The 19984-nt window shown below is 52.7% G+C and overlaps 2 protein-coding genes and 1 long non-coding RNA gene across 9 annotated transcripts in view; 1 reads left to right on the top strand and 2 right to left on the bottom strand.

Moving 5' to 3' along the window:
- The window catches only part of RASAL1 (RAS protein activator like 1), a 34862-nt gene extending 19163 nt beyond the window's left edge, over positions 1-15699 (top strand). For 3 of the 7 annotated variants that reach the window (XM_036929308.2, XM_036929307.2, XM_036929309.2), the window contains 9 exons: positions 114-306; positions 3384-3524; positions 4092-4236; positions 5477-5649; positions 6653-6790; positions 6870-7005; positions 8123-8243; positions 9044-9120; positions 9368-9929. In XM_036929308.2, coding sequence (XP_036785203.2) covers positions 114-306; positions 3384-3524; positions 4092-4236; positions 5477-5649; positions 6653-6790; positions 6870-7005; positions 8123-8243; positions 9044-9120; positions 9368-9507 — 1264 coding nt within the window. In that variant the 3' untranslated portion in view covers positions 9508-9929. Of the gene's footprint in view, positions 1-113; positions 307-3383; positions 3525-4091; positions 4237-5476; positions 5650-6652; positions 6791-6869; positions 7006-8122; positions 8244-9043; positions 9121-9367; positions 9930-15077 lie in introns of those variants that run through there. The other 4 variants (XM_036929310.2, XM_036929311.2, XR_008993552.1 and 1 more) reach the window with 3 other exon arrangements.
- LOC118934122 (uncharacterized) lies at positions 6041-6971 on the bottom strand. The gene is made up of 2 exons (XR_005033332.2): positions 6779-6971; positions 6041-6282 (listed from the first exon to the last, which is right to left on the bottom strand). It is a non-coding gene; the product is annotated as an uncharacterized LOC118934122 (long non-coding RNA).
- The window catches only part of DTX1 (deltex E3 ubiquitin ligase 1), a 34642-nt gene continuing 26640 nt past the window's right edge, over positions 11983-19984 (bottom strand). The window contains exons 5-11 of the mRNA XM_036929313.2: positions 14888-14949; positions 14438-14599; positions 14103-14164; positions 13503-13661; positions 13247-13408; positions 13058-13147; positions 11983-12355 (exon numbers count right to left, since the gene is read on the bottom strand). Coding sequence (XP_036785208.1) covers positions 12131-12355; positions 13058-13147; positions 13247-13408; positions 13503-13661; positions 14103-14164; positions 14438-14599; positions 14888-14949 — 922 coding nt within the window. The 3' untranslated portion in view covers positions 11983-12130. The remainder of the gene's footprint in view (positions 12356-13057; positions 13148-13246; positions 13409-13502; positions 13662-14102; positions 14165-14437; positions 14600-14887; positions 14950-19984) is intronic.

Here is a 19984-nt window from a genome sequence, read left to right on the forward strand (position 1 = left end):
GAAGCCTGGTGGGAGGGAAGTTGAGGTGGGAAGGGGAAGTGGGTGCGGGTGGAGGGTTTATGAGCGGGCAGATGTCGGGCTTTGAGGCAGACCCTATCTGCTTGCTTCTCCAGGAGGATCTCCTTCAAGGGTACACCTTCAGAGGACAACTTGCGGGAGGCCAGCCTGGGGCTGCTGACCGGCTACCTCGGGCCCATCGTGGATGCCATTGTGGGCTCCGTGGGGCGCTGCCCACCCACCATGCGTCTTGCCTTCAAGCAGCTGCACCAGTGCGTGGAGGAGCACTTTCCCCAGGCAGAGCACAAGGTGGGCCAAGCGCTCCCATTGGGCAGATGGGGAGACTGAGGCTGGGAAGGGGCAGCTGCTTGTCCAGGGTCACATGGAGAGTCAGAGCAGAGCGGGGACAGAACCTTAGCTGCCTACACTAAAGATCTGTGTCCTGGCAGAATTGGGGACAGTGTTCCTGGCAGGGTCTGGGACCTGGGGGTGGTAATAATAATAATAATAATAATAATAATAGAAGCTAACACTATATAGCCCTTACTGAGTCAGACCTAGTACTTGCATATACCCATCTTGTGAAGTGGGTACCAGTATTACTCCATTTTACAGAGGAGAAAACTGAGGCCCAGAGAGGTTAAGTTATATAGCTAGGAAGAGGTAGTGCTGGGATAGGCACCCATCCAGGCAGCCATGCTCCTGAATCTGTGCTCATAACTTCTAAGTAATACAGTATGGCACAAAATAAGTGCATCTGAAATTCTAGCTATTAGGGAAAGAAAGAAAGATAGGGAGAAAAGGAGATAGCTGGCATACAGTAGGTGCTCAGTAACACACACAAAATAAAGCCTAAAAATAAATCCCTGCATGGGCGAGTGCTTTCCCATTATTGATAGAAAAATTGAAAACCCAGGTGCTGCAGGGTTTAGGCAGGTAAGATAAATGAACCAAGCAGGGAGCGGTAGGGATTGTGGCCAACTGGAGCTCCCACAGTTTGTCTTAAGGAGGCTGCTCCAGATGATCAATTATTGCCATGTGGGAAGGGGGGCCCAGTAATGCCAGATCTTCAGTCTTTTTTTAAAGCCCACATTCTGGATCTTATGTGAGGTCTCTCATTTTTTAAAGTGTTGGTCCAAAAAATTTACCTTAAAAACAAACAAACAAACAAACAAACAGCAACAGAGCAACAATACTTTGAGCCAGTCATTACACATTTGCAGCTGGATTAACCAGCTTGAGACCTCCTGGTTTAATGCTCAGCATCCCTTCCAAGGTGACTGTCATTGTTCTTACTTATAAATGACATCAAATGAGGTCAGCTCTTACGTAGTGTTGATGTAACAGAAATGCGGACTGGGGGTTCACTGTGCAGAAAGATCTTGCCTGCTTGGAGGCAATGTTGGAGATGTAATGGCCCAATCCTTAGAGGCCTGTGTTAAGAGCTCTTGATTTATGCCACATCTCTCCCCATTTCCTGTTTACAGATAAGGAAACTGAGGCCCAGAGAGGTAAAGAGCTTTGACCCAGGGTTGTGGACTCAAAACGAGGCCTCTGGATCCCAGTAGGGGGTCTCTCCCTTCTCCCTTCATCTCCTGCTGAGTGAGCTCTGGACCTCCAAACTGGGACATGGCTTGATTTATACCCCACTTTGCTGGGCTCTCACCTGGGCTGCTGGCAGAGGTGCTAAGTGGGACACCACTGTGACAGGAAGGAGGGAAGGAAAGTGGGGAGGCCAGCTCCCTAGACAGCCTGGCCCTTATGGGGGAAGCCAATGTCAGCAACACTGAAGTGTCCCTTCTCCCCATGCTTACTACCCCCTGTCCAGTAGGCCAAGGCCACTGGCAGGGAACAGGGACTTTCTCAGGCCCACAGGGTGGATGGGGTCAGGGGAGCTCCTTTCTTTGCTGCTCTGACACCTGTTCCTTCTTCTTAAGAAGGGAGGAAGGCAAAGAGTGAATGCCAAAGGCTAAAATAACCCTGGAGCATGGTGCATGCAGGGGTGATGGCCTTGGGGGCACTCAGTATTCCAGTGAGTGAAGGTAGGGGTGGAGACCCTCCCCCTGGCAGCTCCAGGTACCCAGCTCCTGGCAGGGTTCACTGTCAATGCAGAGATGCCCGGGAAGTTGGCACGTACCCAGGGAGGGTTTTATGTCATGTGAGAATACAACCCTTAAATAAATACTAGAGCACATTCTTGGGCTAAATATAACCAGGCAAGTGTGAGAGGTGGGTGGGAGTGGATGGGGGGTGCCACATGCCCCAGGATGGCGGCACCTTCTCTGAGTCCCTGGCTGGAGCTGGGAGACCAGCTTTGCCTGCAGGTGGACCAGGCCTAGGACTCACCCAGAGGGGCACCATACTTTACAGTTTGTAGAGGGCAGGGGCTGGAGCTAGGGGATACCCAAGGACAGGCTCTGGAACCAGCCCAACTGGGTTCACTGCAGAGCCTATTTCCTCATCCAGAAAATGGGGATAATAGTATCTATGCCACGGGATTGTTTAAGAAGTAAGAGTGATAGTTCAGGCTTAGTTTCTGCCACTCAGCAAGCGTTCCACAATAGCTAGTGTTGTGTGCAGGAGAGTGTAGTGAAGAGCTGAGTGTTACAGTCCTGTCTGGGTTCAAATCTTGGCTATGCCACTTAGAGCTGTGTGGCCTTGGACAAGTGACCTTCCCTTTCTGGGCTTCAGCTGCCTCCTCTGTAAAATGGAGATATAATACCTCTTAGGTAAATATTAAATAAACATGTTTGGAGAAGTATCTGGCCTGTTGATGTTATTATATATATATATAAATCATAGATCTGGGTTTTAATTCTGCCTCCTCTACTCATCAGCTGTGTGACCTTTGGCAAGTCAATTGGTATCTCCGAGCTTCTGCTGCCTTATCTGTAAAATGGGGATAATGATGGTGCTTCCTTCAGGGGGCTATGCCCTTAGCACAGTGCTGGGCACAAAGCAGACTCAGGATATTTGGTTAAATCTGATGGTGCAAGCAGAGAAAACAAGTAGTGACTCTGTGGCATCTTATTACACTGATGGACAGTGATTTCAGTGGGGTATGGGGAGGACTTGACAATATGGGTAAATGTAGTAACCACATTGTTTTTCATGTGAAACCTTCATAAGACTGTATATCAATAATACCTTAATAAAAAATTTTTTTAAAAAAATCTGATGATGCAAGATTAGTATTGTTACTCCATTTTCCAGGTGGAGAAACTGAGGCCCAGGGAGGAAAATTCTCTTTAGAAGACCAGTATGGCCTCCTGACCCATTTCCCATCCCATTTCCCCTTGCACCACCAATCTATAGTCCTTGCTGCCTCAGTATCTCTATCTGGGAAGTAGATTTTGGGGGCCCCTCTCACCTGCTGCTCCTCTCAGCAGGATGTGAAGTACCTGGCCATAAGTGGCTTTCTTTTCCTGCGATTCTTTGCACCTGCCATCCTCACCCCGAAGCTGTTTGATCTCCGAGACCAGCATGCAGATCCCCAGACCAGCCGCTCACTGCTGTTGCTTGCCAAGGTATCTGCAGCAGAGTCCCCCATCATATGTGCTCATAGTCAGGGAAAAGCATGGTAGGAACAGAGCTGGGAGGCCAGACCCACAGAAGACCCAATAAGACCCATAGAAACCTGTCTGGAATCCCACCATAAGCCTTCTAGCCTGAGTGTGAAGGCATTTGTTACACTCTAATTTTCTCTTTTGAAGTGAAAACCTTACCCTTCCAGGAAGAAAGTGGGAAACAGGCCAGCAGTCATTTACACCTTAGTATGAATCAGACTATCCTTTGCAAAGTGGCCATATTTTGATGTTCTGATGGGTTCCAGAGTATCCAGAGTATGCATGAGAGGACCAGGTAGTCTCGGGTGTGGGAATCTGGGCTCCAGAGGGAAAAAAGGGCACTGGGGGTGCATATCTGTCCACAGGCATGGATAGATATTGCCCAAAGCAGGTGACTATGAGGAGACATGAGTCTTTTCCTTTAATTGAGCAGTGATTTGGGAGTTAGGACTCTGGAGCTCTGTTCTGGGTCTACAGGGGGCCCTTCACCCCTGGAGTGACCTTGGCCTTGGCATTCTTTTGCTCTAGGCTGTGCAGAGCATTGGAAATCTGGGCCAGCAGCTGGGCCAGGGCAAGGAACTGTGGATGGCTCCCCTACATCCCTTCCTGCTGCAGAGTATCTCGCGTGTGAGAGACTTCCTAGACCAGCTGGTGGATGTGAATGGGGAAGAGGGTGAGTTCCTGCGTCCTTGCCATGTTTGGTTTGTCACTCCACTGGACCCTTGGGACCTGCACTTCAACCACCCCTCTGTCACCCCAGCATTGAGACTACTGACCTTGGGTCAGCTAGTCAGTCAACTAACATTCTATGGAACATACTGTGTTAGGTCCCAGAGATGAACAGATCTCAGGCTCTGTCCTCCAGGTCATCCCAGCCAATGTGGAGATGTGGGTGGGGATTGTGGCATGGTGTGCATGCAATCGACAAGTATCTATTAAGTGCCTATAATGTAACAGACACTGTTCCCGTGCTGAGGAAACAGCAGTGTACAAGACAGAAGAAACTCCTGCTCTCATGGAATCTTCATTCTAGTGGGGGCCACAGGCTATAAACAGGATGAATTATCAAGTTGTGTGGTGTGTTAGGGAGTGATAAGCGCTAAGGAAAACAACTAGAGGAGGGAAGGGAATTTTGGGGTGGGTGGTAGGTCAAACTTTTAGATAGGGTGACCTCCCTTGGGTGATATTAGAATAAAGACCTGAAAGAGGACAGAGAGCAAGCTGTGAGGATCCTGGGGAACAGTGTTCCAGGCTGGGAACAGCATGTGCAAAGGCCCTGAGGTGGGGACAGAGAGCAACATGAGGCTAATGAAGAAAAGTGAATGAGGGGGAGTGATGGAAAGAGGAAGGGGCCAGACTGTGTGGGGCTTCGCAGTCAGCTGGAAGGATTTTGGCTTCAACTTAGAGTGAAACAAAGGCATAGGGACAGTTTTAAGCAGAAGAGTTGGGGGTGAGTCTGCATCAGCGTGGGGCTCAGGTCATGAGACAGTTGGGGCCAGGTCACATTGAAGCAACCTATCGAAATGTGGAGCCCTGGTTGTAGCATGGCAGGGTTCCTGTGGCACTGGGGCGAGTCCTGGCTGTGTCTGGGGTCCCCAGGGGCGGCTAGATCTCAGGTACTCCCAGAACTGCCGCTACTGACTCCATAGGTGTGGCTCCCCCTACTGGCTGCCTGCGCCACTGCCTGCAGATCCCTCAGGAGGAGAAGGATCAAGACCTACTTTGTGCTCCCACCCCACCCTTAATAACACCATTCCCTGTGGAGGGAGTAGGGCTCAGAGCCGTCCAGTTCATCCTCCTGCCTCTAGGGGAGCAGAGCATCAGGTTTATCCACAGCGGCCCTGGGCATGCTGGCAGGGCGAGTTAAGCCTGGATAGGAGGGGTTCACTGTATCCCCTTTCCCCATTTTCCAGAGGCTGGCGGCCCAGGCAGGACCGTGGTCCCACCCTCGGTGACCGTTCGAGAAGGCTACCTCCTGAAGCGCAAGGAGGAGCCCGCCAGCCTGGCCACGCGCTTTGCCTTCAAGAAGCGTTACTTCTGGCTCAGTGGGGAGACTCTCTCCTACTCCAAGAGTCCTGAGTGGCAGGTGGGGCTCCAACCCGCAGTGGAGGCGTTTCTGGTGGTGGCTTCCCTCTTAGAGCTGCCTCTTTGTATCCCGGGGAATCTGAGGCCCAGGATGGGGCCAGGACCATGCAGGGCCCTGCAGCAACTGAGCAAGTCCAAACTCTCCAGCAGGCTCTGTTCACTTCTCAGGGACAGGACAGGCACAGCACATACCTACACATAGTCACTGTTCAATGTGCTTCAGAATGTGTACCTGGCTGGACACACCTTCCCAGATGTGGACATGCAAAGGGTAGGGACAGTGCTGAAGCACCTTCAGATGTTCCCACCCAGGTCTATGCCCACCTACCATAGAGACTCACACAAAATTGGATCTGCTCACTCAGAGGTACATAGGCATACATGTCACAGTATTGGTTTGTTCCTTTATTCATCAAACATTTACTGAGTGCCTATTATACACCATGTGGTGGCATTCTGGGCACTGGAGGTACAGCAAACAAGACATAAACAGCCCTGGAGAGGGTCCTTAAGCCTGTTCTACTCTATCAGCAGAGTGGATTCTAGAGTTCAGCTCCCTGGGTTCCAGTTCTGGCTCCACCAGCAGAGTGACCTCAGGAGGGTCATTTGTCCTCTTGTGCCTCAGTTTCCTCGCCTGCAAATTGAGAATAATAATAGACCCAGCCTCAGAAATATGTTGTGATAATGAAATAAGCTGATAGATGTAAAGTGTTTAGAGCCACACACTCTTAGAGCCCTGTCAGTGGCTGGGATGAGGAGGATTGTAGTGAAGGAAACTGATGAGCAGATAAGCTGTCACTTACATAGAGAGTAATGGGGCGGGACTGCAGGACTTCTGGACATGCACATACGTGCACATACACAGCTCACGGAGACACAGGGTTGAAAGTCCCCACCCCCGGGGGCACCACCTGATGCACACATCCAGAGGAAAGCTGTCCTGCCACCCCAGCCCCAGCCTCCAGCCCCCAGTTCCCCCTTGCAGCGACAGTCTTCTCTCCCAGACGTGCTCCTCCATTCCGGTGTCGCACATCCGCGCGGTGGAGCGCGTGGACGAGGGAGCCTTCCAGCTACCGCACGTGATGCAGGTGGTGTCGCAGGAGGGCGCAGGGGCGCTGCACACCACCTACCTCCAGTGTAAGGTGAGGCACCGTACAGATGGAAGGAGGGTGGAGGCCGTTTCTTTGGTCCCATCCCATCTCTGATGGCTGCCTCCTACAGAATGTGAACGATCTCAACCAATGGTTGTCGGCCCTGCGCAAGGCCAGCGCCCCCAACCCGGACAAGCTGGCCGCCTGCCACTCCGGTGCCTTTCGGAGCTCGCGCTGGACCTGCTGCCTCCAGGCTGAGCGCTCAGGTGAGGGGGCGGGGCGGGCTGAAGCTCCACCCTCCCTCCCTGTCAATCAGCGGGTGTTCCATCTCCGCCTGGGCTGGCTGTGCAAACTTGGGCAAGTTACCCAACTTCTCCTGCCTCAGTCTAGTCAAATGCGAAATGGGGCTGATAATCGTGCCTGCCTCGTGGGGTTGTAAGGATTAAGTGAGTGGATATACAGGAAGCTCATAGAACACTGCCTAGCACACAGTGCTCATTAAATATGAGGTTATTTTTTAAGCACCCACTAATGTGCCAGGCATTTAGTGGTAGACAGACATCAGGCTCGCTCTCAAGGACAAGTGAATACCAGACAATTGTAATACAGTGCTGTAAGCCAGGATAAAGCTTTTGAGACTCCAGAGAATGCCTCTGACACGGCCACTGGGTAGGAGATGAACGAGGACTACCTGGAGGAGGTGCTGCTTAAATGTGCCCTGAGAAGAGTAGGAGTTAAGCAGCCAAGTTGTAGACAGGGCTGGGGAAAGAAGAGTGTTGTAAGCAGGGCAAAGGGCACCAGCCAAGTCCTGGAGGTGTGACAGCGCAGCAGGACTGCAAAGGGTCTGTGCGGCTGGAGCTTGGACAGTGGGAGGAGGCAGGAGGGAGGTGAGTTGCTGCTGTGTTGAACAAGGGTGGAGGCAGTGGGGCTTGAAGGGAGTACCGTTGACCCCTGAACATCATGGATTTGAACTGCGCAGGTCCACTCATAAGTGGATTTATTTCAATGATCTAATGGAAACATTTTTTTGAGATTTGCAACGATTTGAAAAAATACATTCTTTTCTCCGGCTTACTTTATTCTAAGAATACAGCGCATAGTACAGATAACATACAAAATATGTGTTAGTCGACTTGTTTATGTTTTCGGTAAGGCTCCGGGTCAACAGTAGTCTATAAGGAGTTAAATTTGGGGGAGTCAAACATTATACGTGGATTTTTGACTGAGTGGGCAGCCAGCGCCCCTAACCCTGTGTTGTTTCAGGGTCAGCTGTAGTGGAGAGCAGAGCGATTTCAGGAGTCAGAAAGGGCCGGGCTTGGAGACCGCCTCTACGGGGTTCCTGGAGCGGGTGGGAGGAAGAACTGATTGTGCTGTGTCCTCTAGCTGCCGGATGCAGCCGCACACACTCAGCTGTGACCCTGGGGGACTGGAGTGACCCGCTGGACCCCGATGCTGAGACCCAGATGGTGTACCGGCAGCTGCTCCTGGGGAGGAACCAGCTCAGGTGGGTGCCCCCACCCATCCTACATCACCCGCTCTGGCCAGCGGGCCAGCTGCGCACTGTGGCCTGCCATGTTAATTTTTTCATTTTTCCCATACGCATCAGCTGAGCTTCCTGAGAAGGAGGGGGGCAGGTTCAAGGCGAGGACTGAGAAGCACCCTGGGGCAAACTGCATGCATAACTGGATCTTAGGATCTTGGGCTCCATAGGCATGGACACAGAGCTTAGATGTGTCCCCGTTCCCTTCCCAGCTGGCCTCAAGATCACTGCTGTTACTCACTGACAGAGATTTGTTCTTACTCATTATAGTCAGCTGGCCTGCCCGGATTCAAATCCTAGCCTAGCCACTTACTGGCTGTGAGATCTTGGGCAAGTTGCTTACCCCCTCTGTACCTCAGTTTCCTTATCTGGAAAATAGGGATGATAATAGTACCTATCTTATAGTGTCCTGAGGACCAAATAAGCTTATACAGGTAAAACACCTGTAGGTACTTGGCCATGTAATTAGTTCTCAATTATTATTATGCTGTGCAACCTTAGGAAAGTTCCTTTACCTCTCTGTGTCTCAGTGACCATCTGTATAATGCAACTAATAGTAAGTGACTACCTGAGGTAAACTTTTTGTGTGTGATAATTAAATGAGTTAATACATGTAAAGGGCTTAGTCTGGCACTCTACAGATGGATGCTGTGATAATTAAAGGAAACTTGTAATGTTTCCTGTATCCAGCAGAGAATCTCTTGGGTAGAGAGCAAGACTGGGAATCAGGGACCAATCTTGTCTTTCTCCCTCTCATCTTTCAGGATGAAATTCCTGGAGGATTCCAATACAGATACAAGTCTGGCAGCGGATACAGGGAAGGGCCCCAGTACCACAAAAGGTAAGGGGTTATGGAGGTCCCTCTGCCCTCTAACACCTCCCACAACTTGCCAAGCACATCCCTGTGTCTTCCTCTGACTCTCTTGTTTCCAGTCTGCCAGCAGGCTGAGGGGGCAGCGGGGAGGCTGTGTGTGCGCTCTGCCACATTTTAGGATTCTCAGGGCATAGGCAAATCTGGAGCCTGAGGAAGCTGGGTCTGGATTATGGCAGGCTGCCCTGGCCTGGCTGAGCCCTTGTCTCTCTCCCAGGGGCCTGTCCTGATGCCCTGGTCCGGCAGCGGAAGGCAGCTGCCCACCTGCTGGAGGTGCTCGCAGATTTGGATCGAGCCCACGAGGAGTTCCAGCAGCAGGAACAGGGAAAGGTGGCCCCAGGTCTCCTGGGGCCCTGAGGACGTGCCAGAGCCAGCCTGGAAGGAGGAGGAAGGAGCCAGGCTCTTCTCAGCATACCCTGGCCCAGAAGCCCCTCCTGGCAGTCCTGTACCTCACTGATGCTGTGGCTTGGGGGCTTCTGGAGATATCCTTGCCCCATGTGCCCTAGGTCCAGAACTCTGGGCATGGAAACCCTCTGGCAGGGGGCCAGCCTTGTACTAAATGAGCCTCGCTCTCTGGGTTGAGGCAGACTGGAGAGGATGGGATAAGGAACTGACTCATTTGGCTCAGCCTGACATCTCTGCTTCACCAGACTGTCCTCTACCCACAATCAAGAGGCCAGCTTGGCCCTGAGTTGCTGTTACAGCTGTACCTGAATTTCTAATGCCCATGTGGCTTTGTTGTCCCAGACAGGCACTAAATGGGCTCAGCCCTTCCTGTTTTCATGTCTGCCAACCCTTGTAACCTCATTGATCCTCCTGAACCCTGCCCTTGGCTGAGTCTTAATAACTGAAGCTTCCAGAACCAGGTGCCCACAGGAATAACAGGACGGTAGACCCGTGTACCAGACTCAACCTTTGGAGAATAGAGACCTTGAGCCAGGCTCTGTTTCCCTCTTTGAGCCTCAGTTTACCCTGTGCAAAATGACGAGTGAGTTATCCAATCTAGATGTGTGGTTTTTAAACTGGGTCCCACAGAGTTAGCTTAGGAGCCAAGGACAGGGTTTCTCATACTGTGGTTCAAAGCCCACCGTCTGGGTTGTCTGCTAGACACGTAGACTCCTGTGCACCACCCAGATCTACTGAATCAGAATCTGAGGGGTGTGGGGGCAGGAATCTGGATTTTTAACATTTCCTCGGGTGGCATGGATGACCATGAGATTTGAGGATCTGGGCGATTTTATGTATGAGAGTTTGAGGTGAGATGATGAGTCACCGAGGGTAGTGTGCTTGAGTACTCAACTGGCAGAACTGGATGGGCCTCCAAGGACTCGTTTCCGGTTTTGTAGGACTAGAGCGTGGGGCAAACTGGAGCCTATCTGGAGATAAGGTGGGTCAGGTAAGACATGACGCTACATCGAGGGCGGCCAGCAGGGGTCGCCTGGAGCCGCGACATCCACTATAGTCACCAGGCAACAGAAGGCGTTGCAGAGGCCGGAATGAGGCTTGTTGCTGATATGGGGATCCGTTCCTGTCTTTCCCCAGACAGAACCTTGCTCTGTAGGCTTGAGGTCCCATAGAGCCTGTCACGGGGTCTCCCAGCTCCTCCATATTTTCTGGGAGGCACTCAGCTACCAGCCTGAGTTCTTCATCAGGAAGCAGCTGCATGCATTGCCTGGGCAGGAGCTTAAGAACAGCATCCTCACCTCTGCCCTCTTGGGGACCAGGACTAGGAGGGTTTGCCTCTGCCATCCTCATACCCCCTCTCTGCCCATGACAAGTTACGGGCACCCTCCATCTCCACATGCCCAAAGCTTAGAGGGGCAACGTTCCTGGGGTTCTCATTTAAAATTCCCTGATGGGGCATTCTGAAGGCACCCAGGAACAGAGCCACCCACCCTCCCCTGCTTGGCAGGAAAAGACTGCGTGAGGAGGAGAAAACCATTTATTTCTCCACCCACAGTGGGACTGGTAGGTTTTCAAAAGAGCAGTCGCTGGCGTCTCTTTAAATCTTGGCTGACTTCTGACCGTGGCAGCCAATCAACAGAGGCGGAGCTGGTGAGTTGCCTGGGCAACAGGCCCCTGGTTGGCCAAGACCATCAGCCACCCCACTGCCCACTCCCAAGGAAAGGGAAATGGGACTCTTTGCTGTCCAATCTTGCTTTTTAGACCTACTGGCCTAAGCTAGGCCTCCTTGTCTTGCTTCTGAAGCCAGAAGCTCCAGCCTTTGGATCACGAAGTTCGGAGCTATTGGAGAGGATGGGGTGGGGAGGAAAGGAGAACAGTGCCTTTATCTGGGACAGACACAGGGCCTGGGGATGGGAGAGGAAAACGAGGTCAGTCCCAGAGGATGAAGAGACACAAGCACACAGTAAGATGCCTTTCGACACTCTTTCTGGCTGCACCTTTGCAAAACTGCTGAATAACTTGGGGGCTTCCACCCCATGGATTCACAATTGCCTGCCAGTGGGTGACAGAGATGGGGGTGGGCTGAGCTTCCCGAGTACCCCTTCCCCCTGGGAGCCCCCGCAGGCTCCCACGAGTTTGACCTGAAACGTCCTGCTTGCCAACAAGCCTGTACAGATGCGATAGAGGCATAGAGGGGAATCCACATGGGGTATCACAGGGGTCTCCTGTCTCTTCCCCCCGAGTCTGGGGGTAAGTAGAGGCACGTGGGTGTGCGTGCATGTGTTCAACAGGACACGTGTGTTTGTGTGAAGAGGTGGGGCTCTGTCTTGGTAGGGACTTTGCTGTGGTTTCCGGCGCTTTCTCTGCCACCCTCTCAGGGAGCTTGGGTTGGAGCTGGCCAGACTACCAGTCTCCCATCATCCCAACCACCTGCCACCAAATCCCTGGGACACTTCCGGCTCCTTCTGCAGGCTCCTCCCTAGCCCTCAACCTGGGCCACCAGGACACAGCTGGTGGATGGAGGCATGTGCCGGACCAGGGGCAAAGCAGGAAGGAAGGTGGGCAGCCTTGGGCCTCAGGCCTTGGCTGCAGCCTCAGACACACCCTGGGCTGTGAGCTCGGCCAGCACGTTGTCCAGGTAGCTGGCGTCCGGGTAGCCATGGCCCGTGAGGTTGGATCCAAACTCCGTCTTGTGGTGGATCTCGTTCCACACCACAGTGTCCGACTCGCCCGTGGTATTGGACGTGCCGATGGTGAAGATGAGTCTCCGCTCCCAGGCCGTGATGAGCAGCCTCAGCACCTGGTGGGCAGGGCACAGGGACAGGACCGGGCCGGGGTGGGTGGAGGTGACAGCAGTGCTGCCCTGCAGCTCGGCCTCCCTCCCTCCCCAGCCACACTATGGCTCTGTTAGCACCTTTTAAGCCCTGCAGGATTCCCTGTGGCTGCCCAGCTTGGCCACTTCCTTCCCTAGACTGAGTCCCCTAAGAGTTTCCCCAGTAAAAGCTCTTTCTAGGTTGTCTGTTTCTTCTGGGGTGAAGGAAGGGGCTCAAAACAACAGCTCTCAGCCATGTTTGGTTTGGACCCTATACTGTATTAAAATAGTCACTTTGTGACTTTGTTGGCAATAGTAAACCTGGAGATTTCATACAAGTCAGATTTCCTGGTTTCTCTTGAAAAACAAAGTAAAAGCAGACAATCTACAATGTGGTGGTGAAAAGCCTGGACTGCTTGGGTTCAAATCCAGACTTTTCCTCGTACTAGTTGTGTGACCTTAGGCAAGTTACTTGCCCTCTCTGAGGCTTCATTAATTTTTCTGTACAATGGGGTCAAGATTGGTAAATGAGATGAGATGTGTGAAGAGACTGGTGGCGCTGGACCCTCAGTGGGTGATTATGGTCAGTGCTGGTGCGGGAAGGGATGTGAGAACAGGTGTTGGAGATGATGGGGGACTGAAGGCCCAGGCTGACAATGGCTGGGACCCCTGCACCCTCTTGACACCCACCTTCCGGCCCTTGTCATTGTTGGGCAGATAGCAGTGGCGTGGAAAGCCTCTTGCAGTGAACTTCTTGCCTGGATTGGGATGCTCAGGGCCCTGTTGGGGTGGGGGGACAGCAGGGGCTTGAACCACAGACAGGCATGAGGGCCTCTGGAGGGTTCAGACGAGTTGGGTCAGGGGTCTGAGGGGGCTCACCTGGATGCCTGTGGGGATGTCGTAGACAATGCGAATGGTCTGGGTGTCAGTGAAGCCAGGCAGCGAGTGGGGGATGAGGTGGAACTCCATCTTCCCTGGTGGCTGAGTGCCTGTCTTCTCCCCATAGATGGCCTTGCAGGTGGGGCACTGCAGGCTGCCATCCTGGGGGCAAAGCTGGAAGTGAGTTCCCCAGGTGTTCTGGCCCCACCAGGCCCCCTCGCCTGCTCCCCACCCACTGCCTCGTGGCCTGGCCCACCTTGTTGCCATTGGAGTACATGGCCACGAGGCACAGCAGGTGGTACATGTGGCCGCAGCGGCCCAGGCGGCCCACGAGCTCAGGCCGCACGCCCTTGTGCAGAAGCACGCCCTCGTAGCCAGATGCTGTGACCAGCCGCTCCATGCAGATGGTGCAGTCCTGGGGGAGGGGTCACAGAGGGGGTGCTGAGGACTGAGGTGGGTACGCTCCCCCACCTTGGGTCAGCACTGACTCCCAGGTTACCAGAGGAGGCTGAGCACCCTCCCTCTCTGACACCCATTTGTCAAAGAGAGTGGACACCCTCAAATACAGAGGTCAGCTATATGGCAGAGGAGGAGATAGCTGCCTCACACCCCTCTCCAGAGGGATTAATGGCTTAACTATCAAAAGCAATATTTAAACAGGTTTGGTGGAAACGTGTATAAGATACAAAAGCTGTCAGTCATCAAGAGGTTGATAATGTGGTTCTATTAGACTTAAGTATTTCTGTTAAGGAGACCCATAAACTGGGGAAAGAGGGTGTAACACAGAGGACCAGGAGGAGTTAGTATCATGGGAAGGACGTAGAGGGACGGCCCCCACCCCCCACCCCGGGCTCACCTCATCAGGTGGGTTCTTCACCTTCTGCATGTACCTTCGAACCACATCCTCGGGGTTCTTACCTGCAAGGACACAGCGCGGTAGGCTTGAGCGTGCTCAGAATCCACCCCGAGGGCTTGGCCTCAGGACGGGTCAGAGGCCAGAGAGGTGGGCTGGTCAGGGTTGCAGGAGGTTAGATATAGTTGGAGTCGGTGGCGGGTGGGGCCGGGGGAACGGGAGCTGGGATCAGGGGATGGAAGTGGGCTCGTAAGTCCTAAGAACAAATTGGAGTTGAGGGGTCCGAGGGATTGTGGTCACGGGTTAGTGGGGTTGAGTTCAGGGTCAGGGAGGCATACTCTTTTTGAGGTGCTTCTTCTTGGTCTTGCGGCACACCCCGGGCACTCCGGGCACGGGCTTGACATCGCTCTTGCTCACGGGCGGGGGGTGCAGGATGGGCTTGGGGGCCCGCGTCAGGCACACGGGCAGGCCGGCGGCGCACAGCAGGATCCCTGTCATGCCTGAGGCGCAGCAGGGCAGTCAGGGCGGGGCGCCCCCCGGCCCCACCCGCCCTGCTCTCCTGTCATTGGGTGGACGGAGGGGCCTCTCCCCTAGGCCCCGACCCTTCAGCCCCATCCCAGGTGGAAGCCCAGTGGAATGCCTTTTGCGGCCCACGCCCATCCTAGTATCAAGGCCCAGGGGTAAGGGGCGTTCCCTCTGGGCACCGCCCACTAGCCGCCCCCGGGGGCGGAGTCATGGGGCTGCCTACTTGTGGGCCCGCCTCTTTCCTGTTCCGGGCTGGATCTCACCTGCTAGAGCCGGGTGGACCGGTCCGGTACCATTCAAATTCTTCACCGGAAGCGCCGGGACCCTGAGGAAATAAGGGAAGAGGCCGCAGCTGCACTCCAGCCCCCAACATCATATTTGGACAGCCTGGTTTGCCTTCAGGCTCTGGCCCCCGGGCGTACTCTGACCCGTTTGTGCTTTTACTTCCTCTAGAATAATCAACAGGGAACTCCGTTCCGACTCCACAGCTTGGCCTAGTGAGAGCACTTGGATTCTAACAGCTCCCTTTCGTTGGCCACCGTGCTGAAAACCCAACTATTGGTGAGTCAGCCATTCTAGCATCTCTCAAAGTTAGCTACGTGGAGCACTAGTCCCCATAAGATGATCTGGGAACGAAAGATTGAGGGATCAAATAAGTTATGAAACACTTCACTCTCTTTCTTGGAAATTCACAACATAGATGAAGATATTAAAGGCTCTGATAAGTCCTGCATTAGGAAGTATAATCAGCAATGGTAAATCCAGGTTTTCCAAAGACATTTTATGGTTAAACATTTTTTCCCTTCTAGAATATTACTGATGTCAGTTCCTGTGACTAGGCATGGTTCCCTCTTCAAATGAGGTCCTAGGAAAATGCAGCCTGCTTCACCTCTTTGCCCTTCCCCCCAAAGAGCTCTGGCTTTTGGAATCAGCCAGAGCTTCTTTCATATCTCTGCCCAACCACTAACCAGCTGAGTGACACACAGCAGTTCATCACACCTCTTGTAAGCCTGTTTCCCCATTTGTAAAATGGAGATAATACAGCACCTTCCTGGGACTAGCAGTTACCAAAGGGATGGGGTAGTGGAGGGTGGGTGGGGAGGGAGGGAGAAGGGAATTAAGAGGCATTATAATTAGCACACACAATATAGATCACGGGGAAGACAGTATAGCACGCAGAAGACAAGTAATGACTATAGCATCTTATGACACTGATGAACAGCGACTGCAATGGGGTGGTGGGGGACTTAATAATATGGGTGAATGTCAATGTTGCTCATGTGAAAGAAACCTCCATAAGATTGTATATCAGTGATACCTTAATTAAAAATATATATATAGTACTTTCCTTATGTTTGTTGTGAAAAGTCAATGAAATTCTACATGTCAAGAGCTAAGCACAGTTCCTGGTACCTAACAAAGATTCTAACGGCATGAGCCATCATCACCATCACTGTGTCATCCTGCCTGAGTAATTTCAACCTCTGCACCTTGGCCCTGCCAAGTCATGGTGTAACTTCTCTTCTCTTGGCAAGGAAACCATGGATGTATTGCAGTGACTAGCTTGGCCAAGTCATGTAAGCTCTGTGAACCTCAGTCTCTTTATCTGTAGAAGGGGCGGTAATAACACCTCACCCACAGGGCTGTTGGAGGGCTGAAGGAGAAAGTCTGCTGTGATCCATACAGTGTGTCTGCCTGAGTCTTCATGACTTCAGTGCTTGGTTATCAGGTGAACTGGTGTCTGCTGTTAATGGGCATGGAGCTGGCTAGATCAGTTTTGATGAAGAGGAGCGTTCTGAAAGCCAGGGAGCCCGAGGGGCCCAGGGGATGTGCTGGGAGGGGGTGAAGTATGGATGGGCCACGGACAGTTGGGAAGGAGTGGCTACAAGCACCCTTGCCTGCCTGCTAAAGTCTGAGCCTGGCCCATGCTGCCTAGTCACCTGCCTCCAGCAGGCACAGTTGGGCCCAAGGAGCTGGCTGGGAAGTGTCTTTAAGCAAATGGCATACTTGGCAGGCTAAGGTGCTGCTGCACTGGGTCCAAAAACATGCATGCACCTGTGAGCACCTGCAGCATATTTACACACACCCATATACTTGGGGAACACACCACACACGAGTACTCAGATGCAGATATATACACACATATACTGCACAAACTGGCAACCTCCATGGACTATGCACCCCCCCATGTACACACACAGACACGCACACATCCCAGGGAACACACAACAGATAATGCAACCCCCCACCAGAAGCCCTCTCCCCAGACAGTTACACAGACACATACATGGAGAATATGCCACACACATTTGCAGGCAGACACACACACAAACACCCACACCCTAGGGAACACATACCAAGAACACACATGTGCAAAGATACACACAGGCACACCTTGGGAACTACTGCCCCCCACAAGCATACACAGATTATGAGACACACCCACCCACTTCTGCATGGAGAACATGCCACAGACACACACACACTCTAGGGAGCATGCACACACATGGAGACACACATTCACACACTGTGAGGACATTCAGTTGGACAAGAGAGGCCAGCCATGCAGCTGCCCCTCCTCCGACATACAATGCCACGCAAAAGCAGACAGCAACTTCAGGGGAAAAGCACCTCGGCCTTTCCAAGCACCCAGCCCTCTGCAGCCTGCAAAGGGACCTTGCCATCCGTATATGGGGCCCAGGCAGACATGCTGTTTCACACTGCACACAGGACACAGCCACACTATTCACACTGTACATGGGGACACACGCAGATGCACTATGACCCACACTCTCCCACGAGGACACAAAGGTGCTCAGTCGGGGAGGCCCACACCTTGCACAGAGTCACACACACCATAACACATGCACAGCACACAGCCCCTGCTCTCTGTAGCAGCTCAGCAACACAGACTTAATCCAGGTCAGCTGGGGGCACTCTTCCCAGACGTTTCCCAGAAGGCAATGGGGTGTCTGGAACAGACACTGGGGTCAGTGAACACTTTGGTATTCATAGTTTGGGGCCAGCATGTGAGTGAACAGAGGTATCCTGGTTTTCTCCTTCTAGCAACCTTCTGGGACCCAAGAGATGGGCACTGAGTTTCCATCCGACCCTTCTCGGGGCCTGACATAATCCTCCAGGACCCTCCCACTATCACTTAATCTCATCGCTCCCCATACTCCTATAGGAAAGCTTCTCCTCTTCCCCGACTTTCAACACAGTTCTAGTGTGGACACACTGATTAAGTTCTACAGCATTATCTAGGTCTCCCCACCCTCTCCCTTCCCTTCCGTCTTATAAGGAAAAACATCCCTCCTCCCCTGGGCTATCTGTAAAATGGGTGGAAAGAAAAGCATCTAGCATGCATACCACCACTTACCTCCTACCTGTGGCAGACATCACTAATTCATTACCATACTCTCCCACGCTGAGCAGAATCCTCAGCACATCTCATCAGGCAGCCTCTACCAATGAGTAAGGACCAGTTGCTACCCCAGGTCTACATAATGCCCAAAGCCTGGCCCAGCTTCTGACCCTGGTCTTGCTGAGCTTTTGAATTGGGTGTTAGGGGGAACCCAGAAAAGGAAGGTTGAAGATTTTAGCTGCCCTATAGTTTCTGATACACCTGAAAACCACTTAAAAACCATAGAGCCCTGGGTTGTGAAAGTCAGTCTTGCTCATGGGAAGAAGGGTGTGAGTGGGGCGTGAGGGTGGGGCTGTGTTTTATTTACTGATCATAAGCTGGGGCACAGTACTGAGATGGCCCTCAGAGTCTCTCAACATGTAGGCCCCCTGGGAGAACCCAGGGTAGCAGAGTTCTCACGATGCCCGAGCGTGGGAGCCACCAGGGCCCCTTTTTGATGTGGGATGCGCTGCTTCCTCCAAGTCAGTGAGAACATCCTCCTGCCCTGGACAAGAGACCGCTGCCTGCAGGCCTCCCGGAAGGGGGGCCAGCCTTCGCTCTCTGCTCCACCCTCTTCAGGTCCAGCCTGGCGAAGGGTGGGAAGAATCGTCAGGCCCCCTGAAACTTGCTCTGATCAGAAGCCAGGCCTGCCTACCCCAGGGCAGAGATGGATCCCGCCATGCTGGCCTTCCCATTGCCTTTCCCAACCCATCAGATTCTGTTCCTACTTGGCCCTCAGTCCCGGTGGCTCCTCTCTTGTTCAGACTAAAATCTGGCCTCCCTTCCCTACGGGATATAGCCAGTACCTACCCCCTGAACTCTTATTTGCCCTGTGCCCACACCTCACCCACTCCACCTCAGCCTCCCTGGTTTCCCTGCTGTTCCTCAAATGATCCAGGCACATTCTACCCCAGGGCCTTTGCACTCGTTGATTTCTCTCCCAGAATGCTCTTCCCCAGATATCCTCGTGCCTCACTTCCTAGTTAACACGGGTTTCTGCTCAAATGGCACTGTGGCAAAGATCTTCCCTATCCCTTCACTCTAGAGAAGCCTCTGTCCTTGCCTTTGCCTGTCTTCATTTTCTGTCATAGCACCAATCAGATTTGTTATTACAAAGTCTCAGGCATGAGCAAGCCCTCCCTGCCTCTGTGAACTTATCTTTACCCCCTCCACCCCTCTGCTCCAGACACATCTGCTATTGCTCTAACATGCCCCCTTTCAAGGCCTTTGCTCTTGCAGTGCCTTCTGCCTGAAGGCTTTCCCCAGATGTTGAATAACTTGCTTAGGTCTCTGCAGCAATGCCACCTCATCAGAGGGACCTTCTTGAGCACCTGACTTCAACACTAGTATATAGCACCTATATAGTATACAGTAGGTGTTCAATAAACACCTGTTGCATGAAAGAAGACTGGATTCTGCAGGAATGTTCTGAGCAGATGACTCATGTGCACATTCTCCCCACCCTTCGCACACATTTGAAGTGAGCTTTGCAGCCAGTGTCCCAGAGAAACACCCTCTGCAGCCTCTAGTTCCCCAGAGGTGCTCTGCCAACATTCATCTACAGTGAGCATTTAGTGGTATCCTGTAGAACGGCCCAAGCCAACTTTCTCTAAGACATCGTGCCCCATCCAGAGGTTCCATGGCAAGCTCCAGGTGGCCTGGACATTTCACAGGGACTGTCTCCATGAGTGTGTCACACAGCGGCAGGCTGTGGGGTGCTCTCCGTGGCCAGCAATCCCAAGTGCTCATGATGTGCCAGATGCTGTGGCAGTGCTTCACTCCCTCATCTGATTGGCCCAACAAGTCCGTGATATCCCACTCTACAGAGAGGGAGACTGAGGCACAGAAAGGTGAAGTAACTTGCCAGTAAGGTGGGGCTGGGATTAGAGTTCAAGCTGTCAGACTCCGGAGTCTGTGCTGTTAGCCATGCTACACTAAACCAAGTTTTCTCGCCATG

The sequence above is a fragment of the Manis pentadactyla genome, chromosome 14, assembly GCF_030020395.1.
Source record: "Manis pentadactyla isolate mManPen7 chromosome 14, mManPen7.hap1, whole genome shotgun sequence".
NCBI lineage: Eukaryota > Metazoa > Chordata > Mammalia > Pholidota > Manidae > Manis > Manis pentadactyla.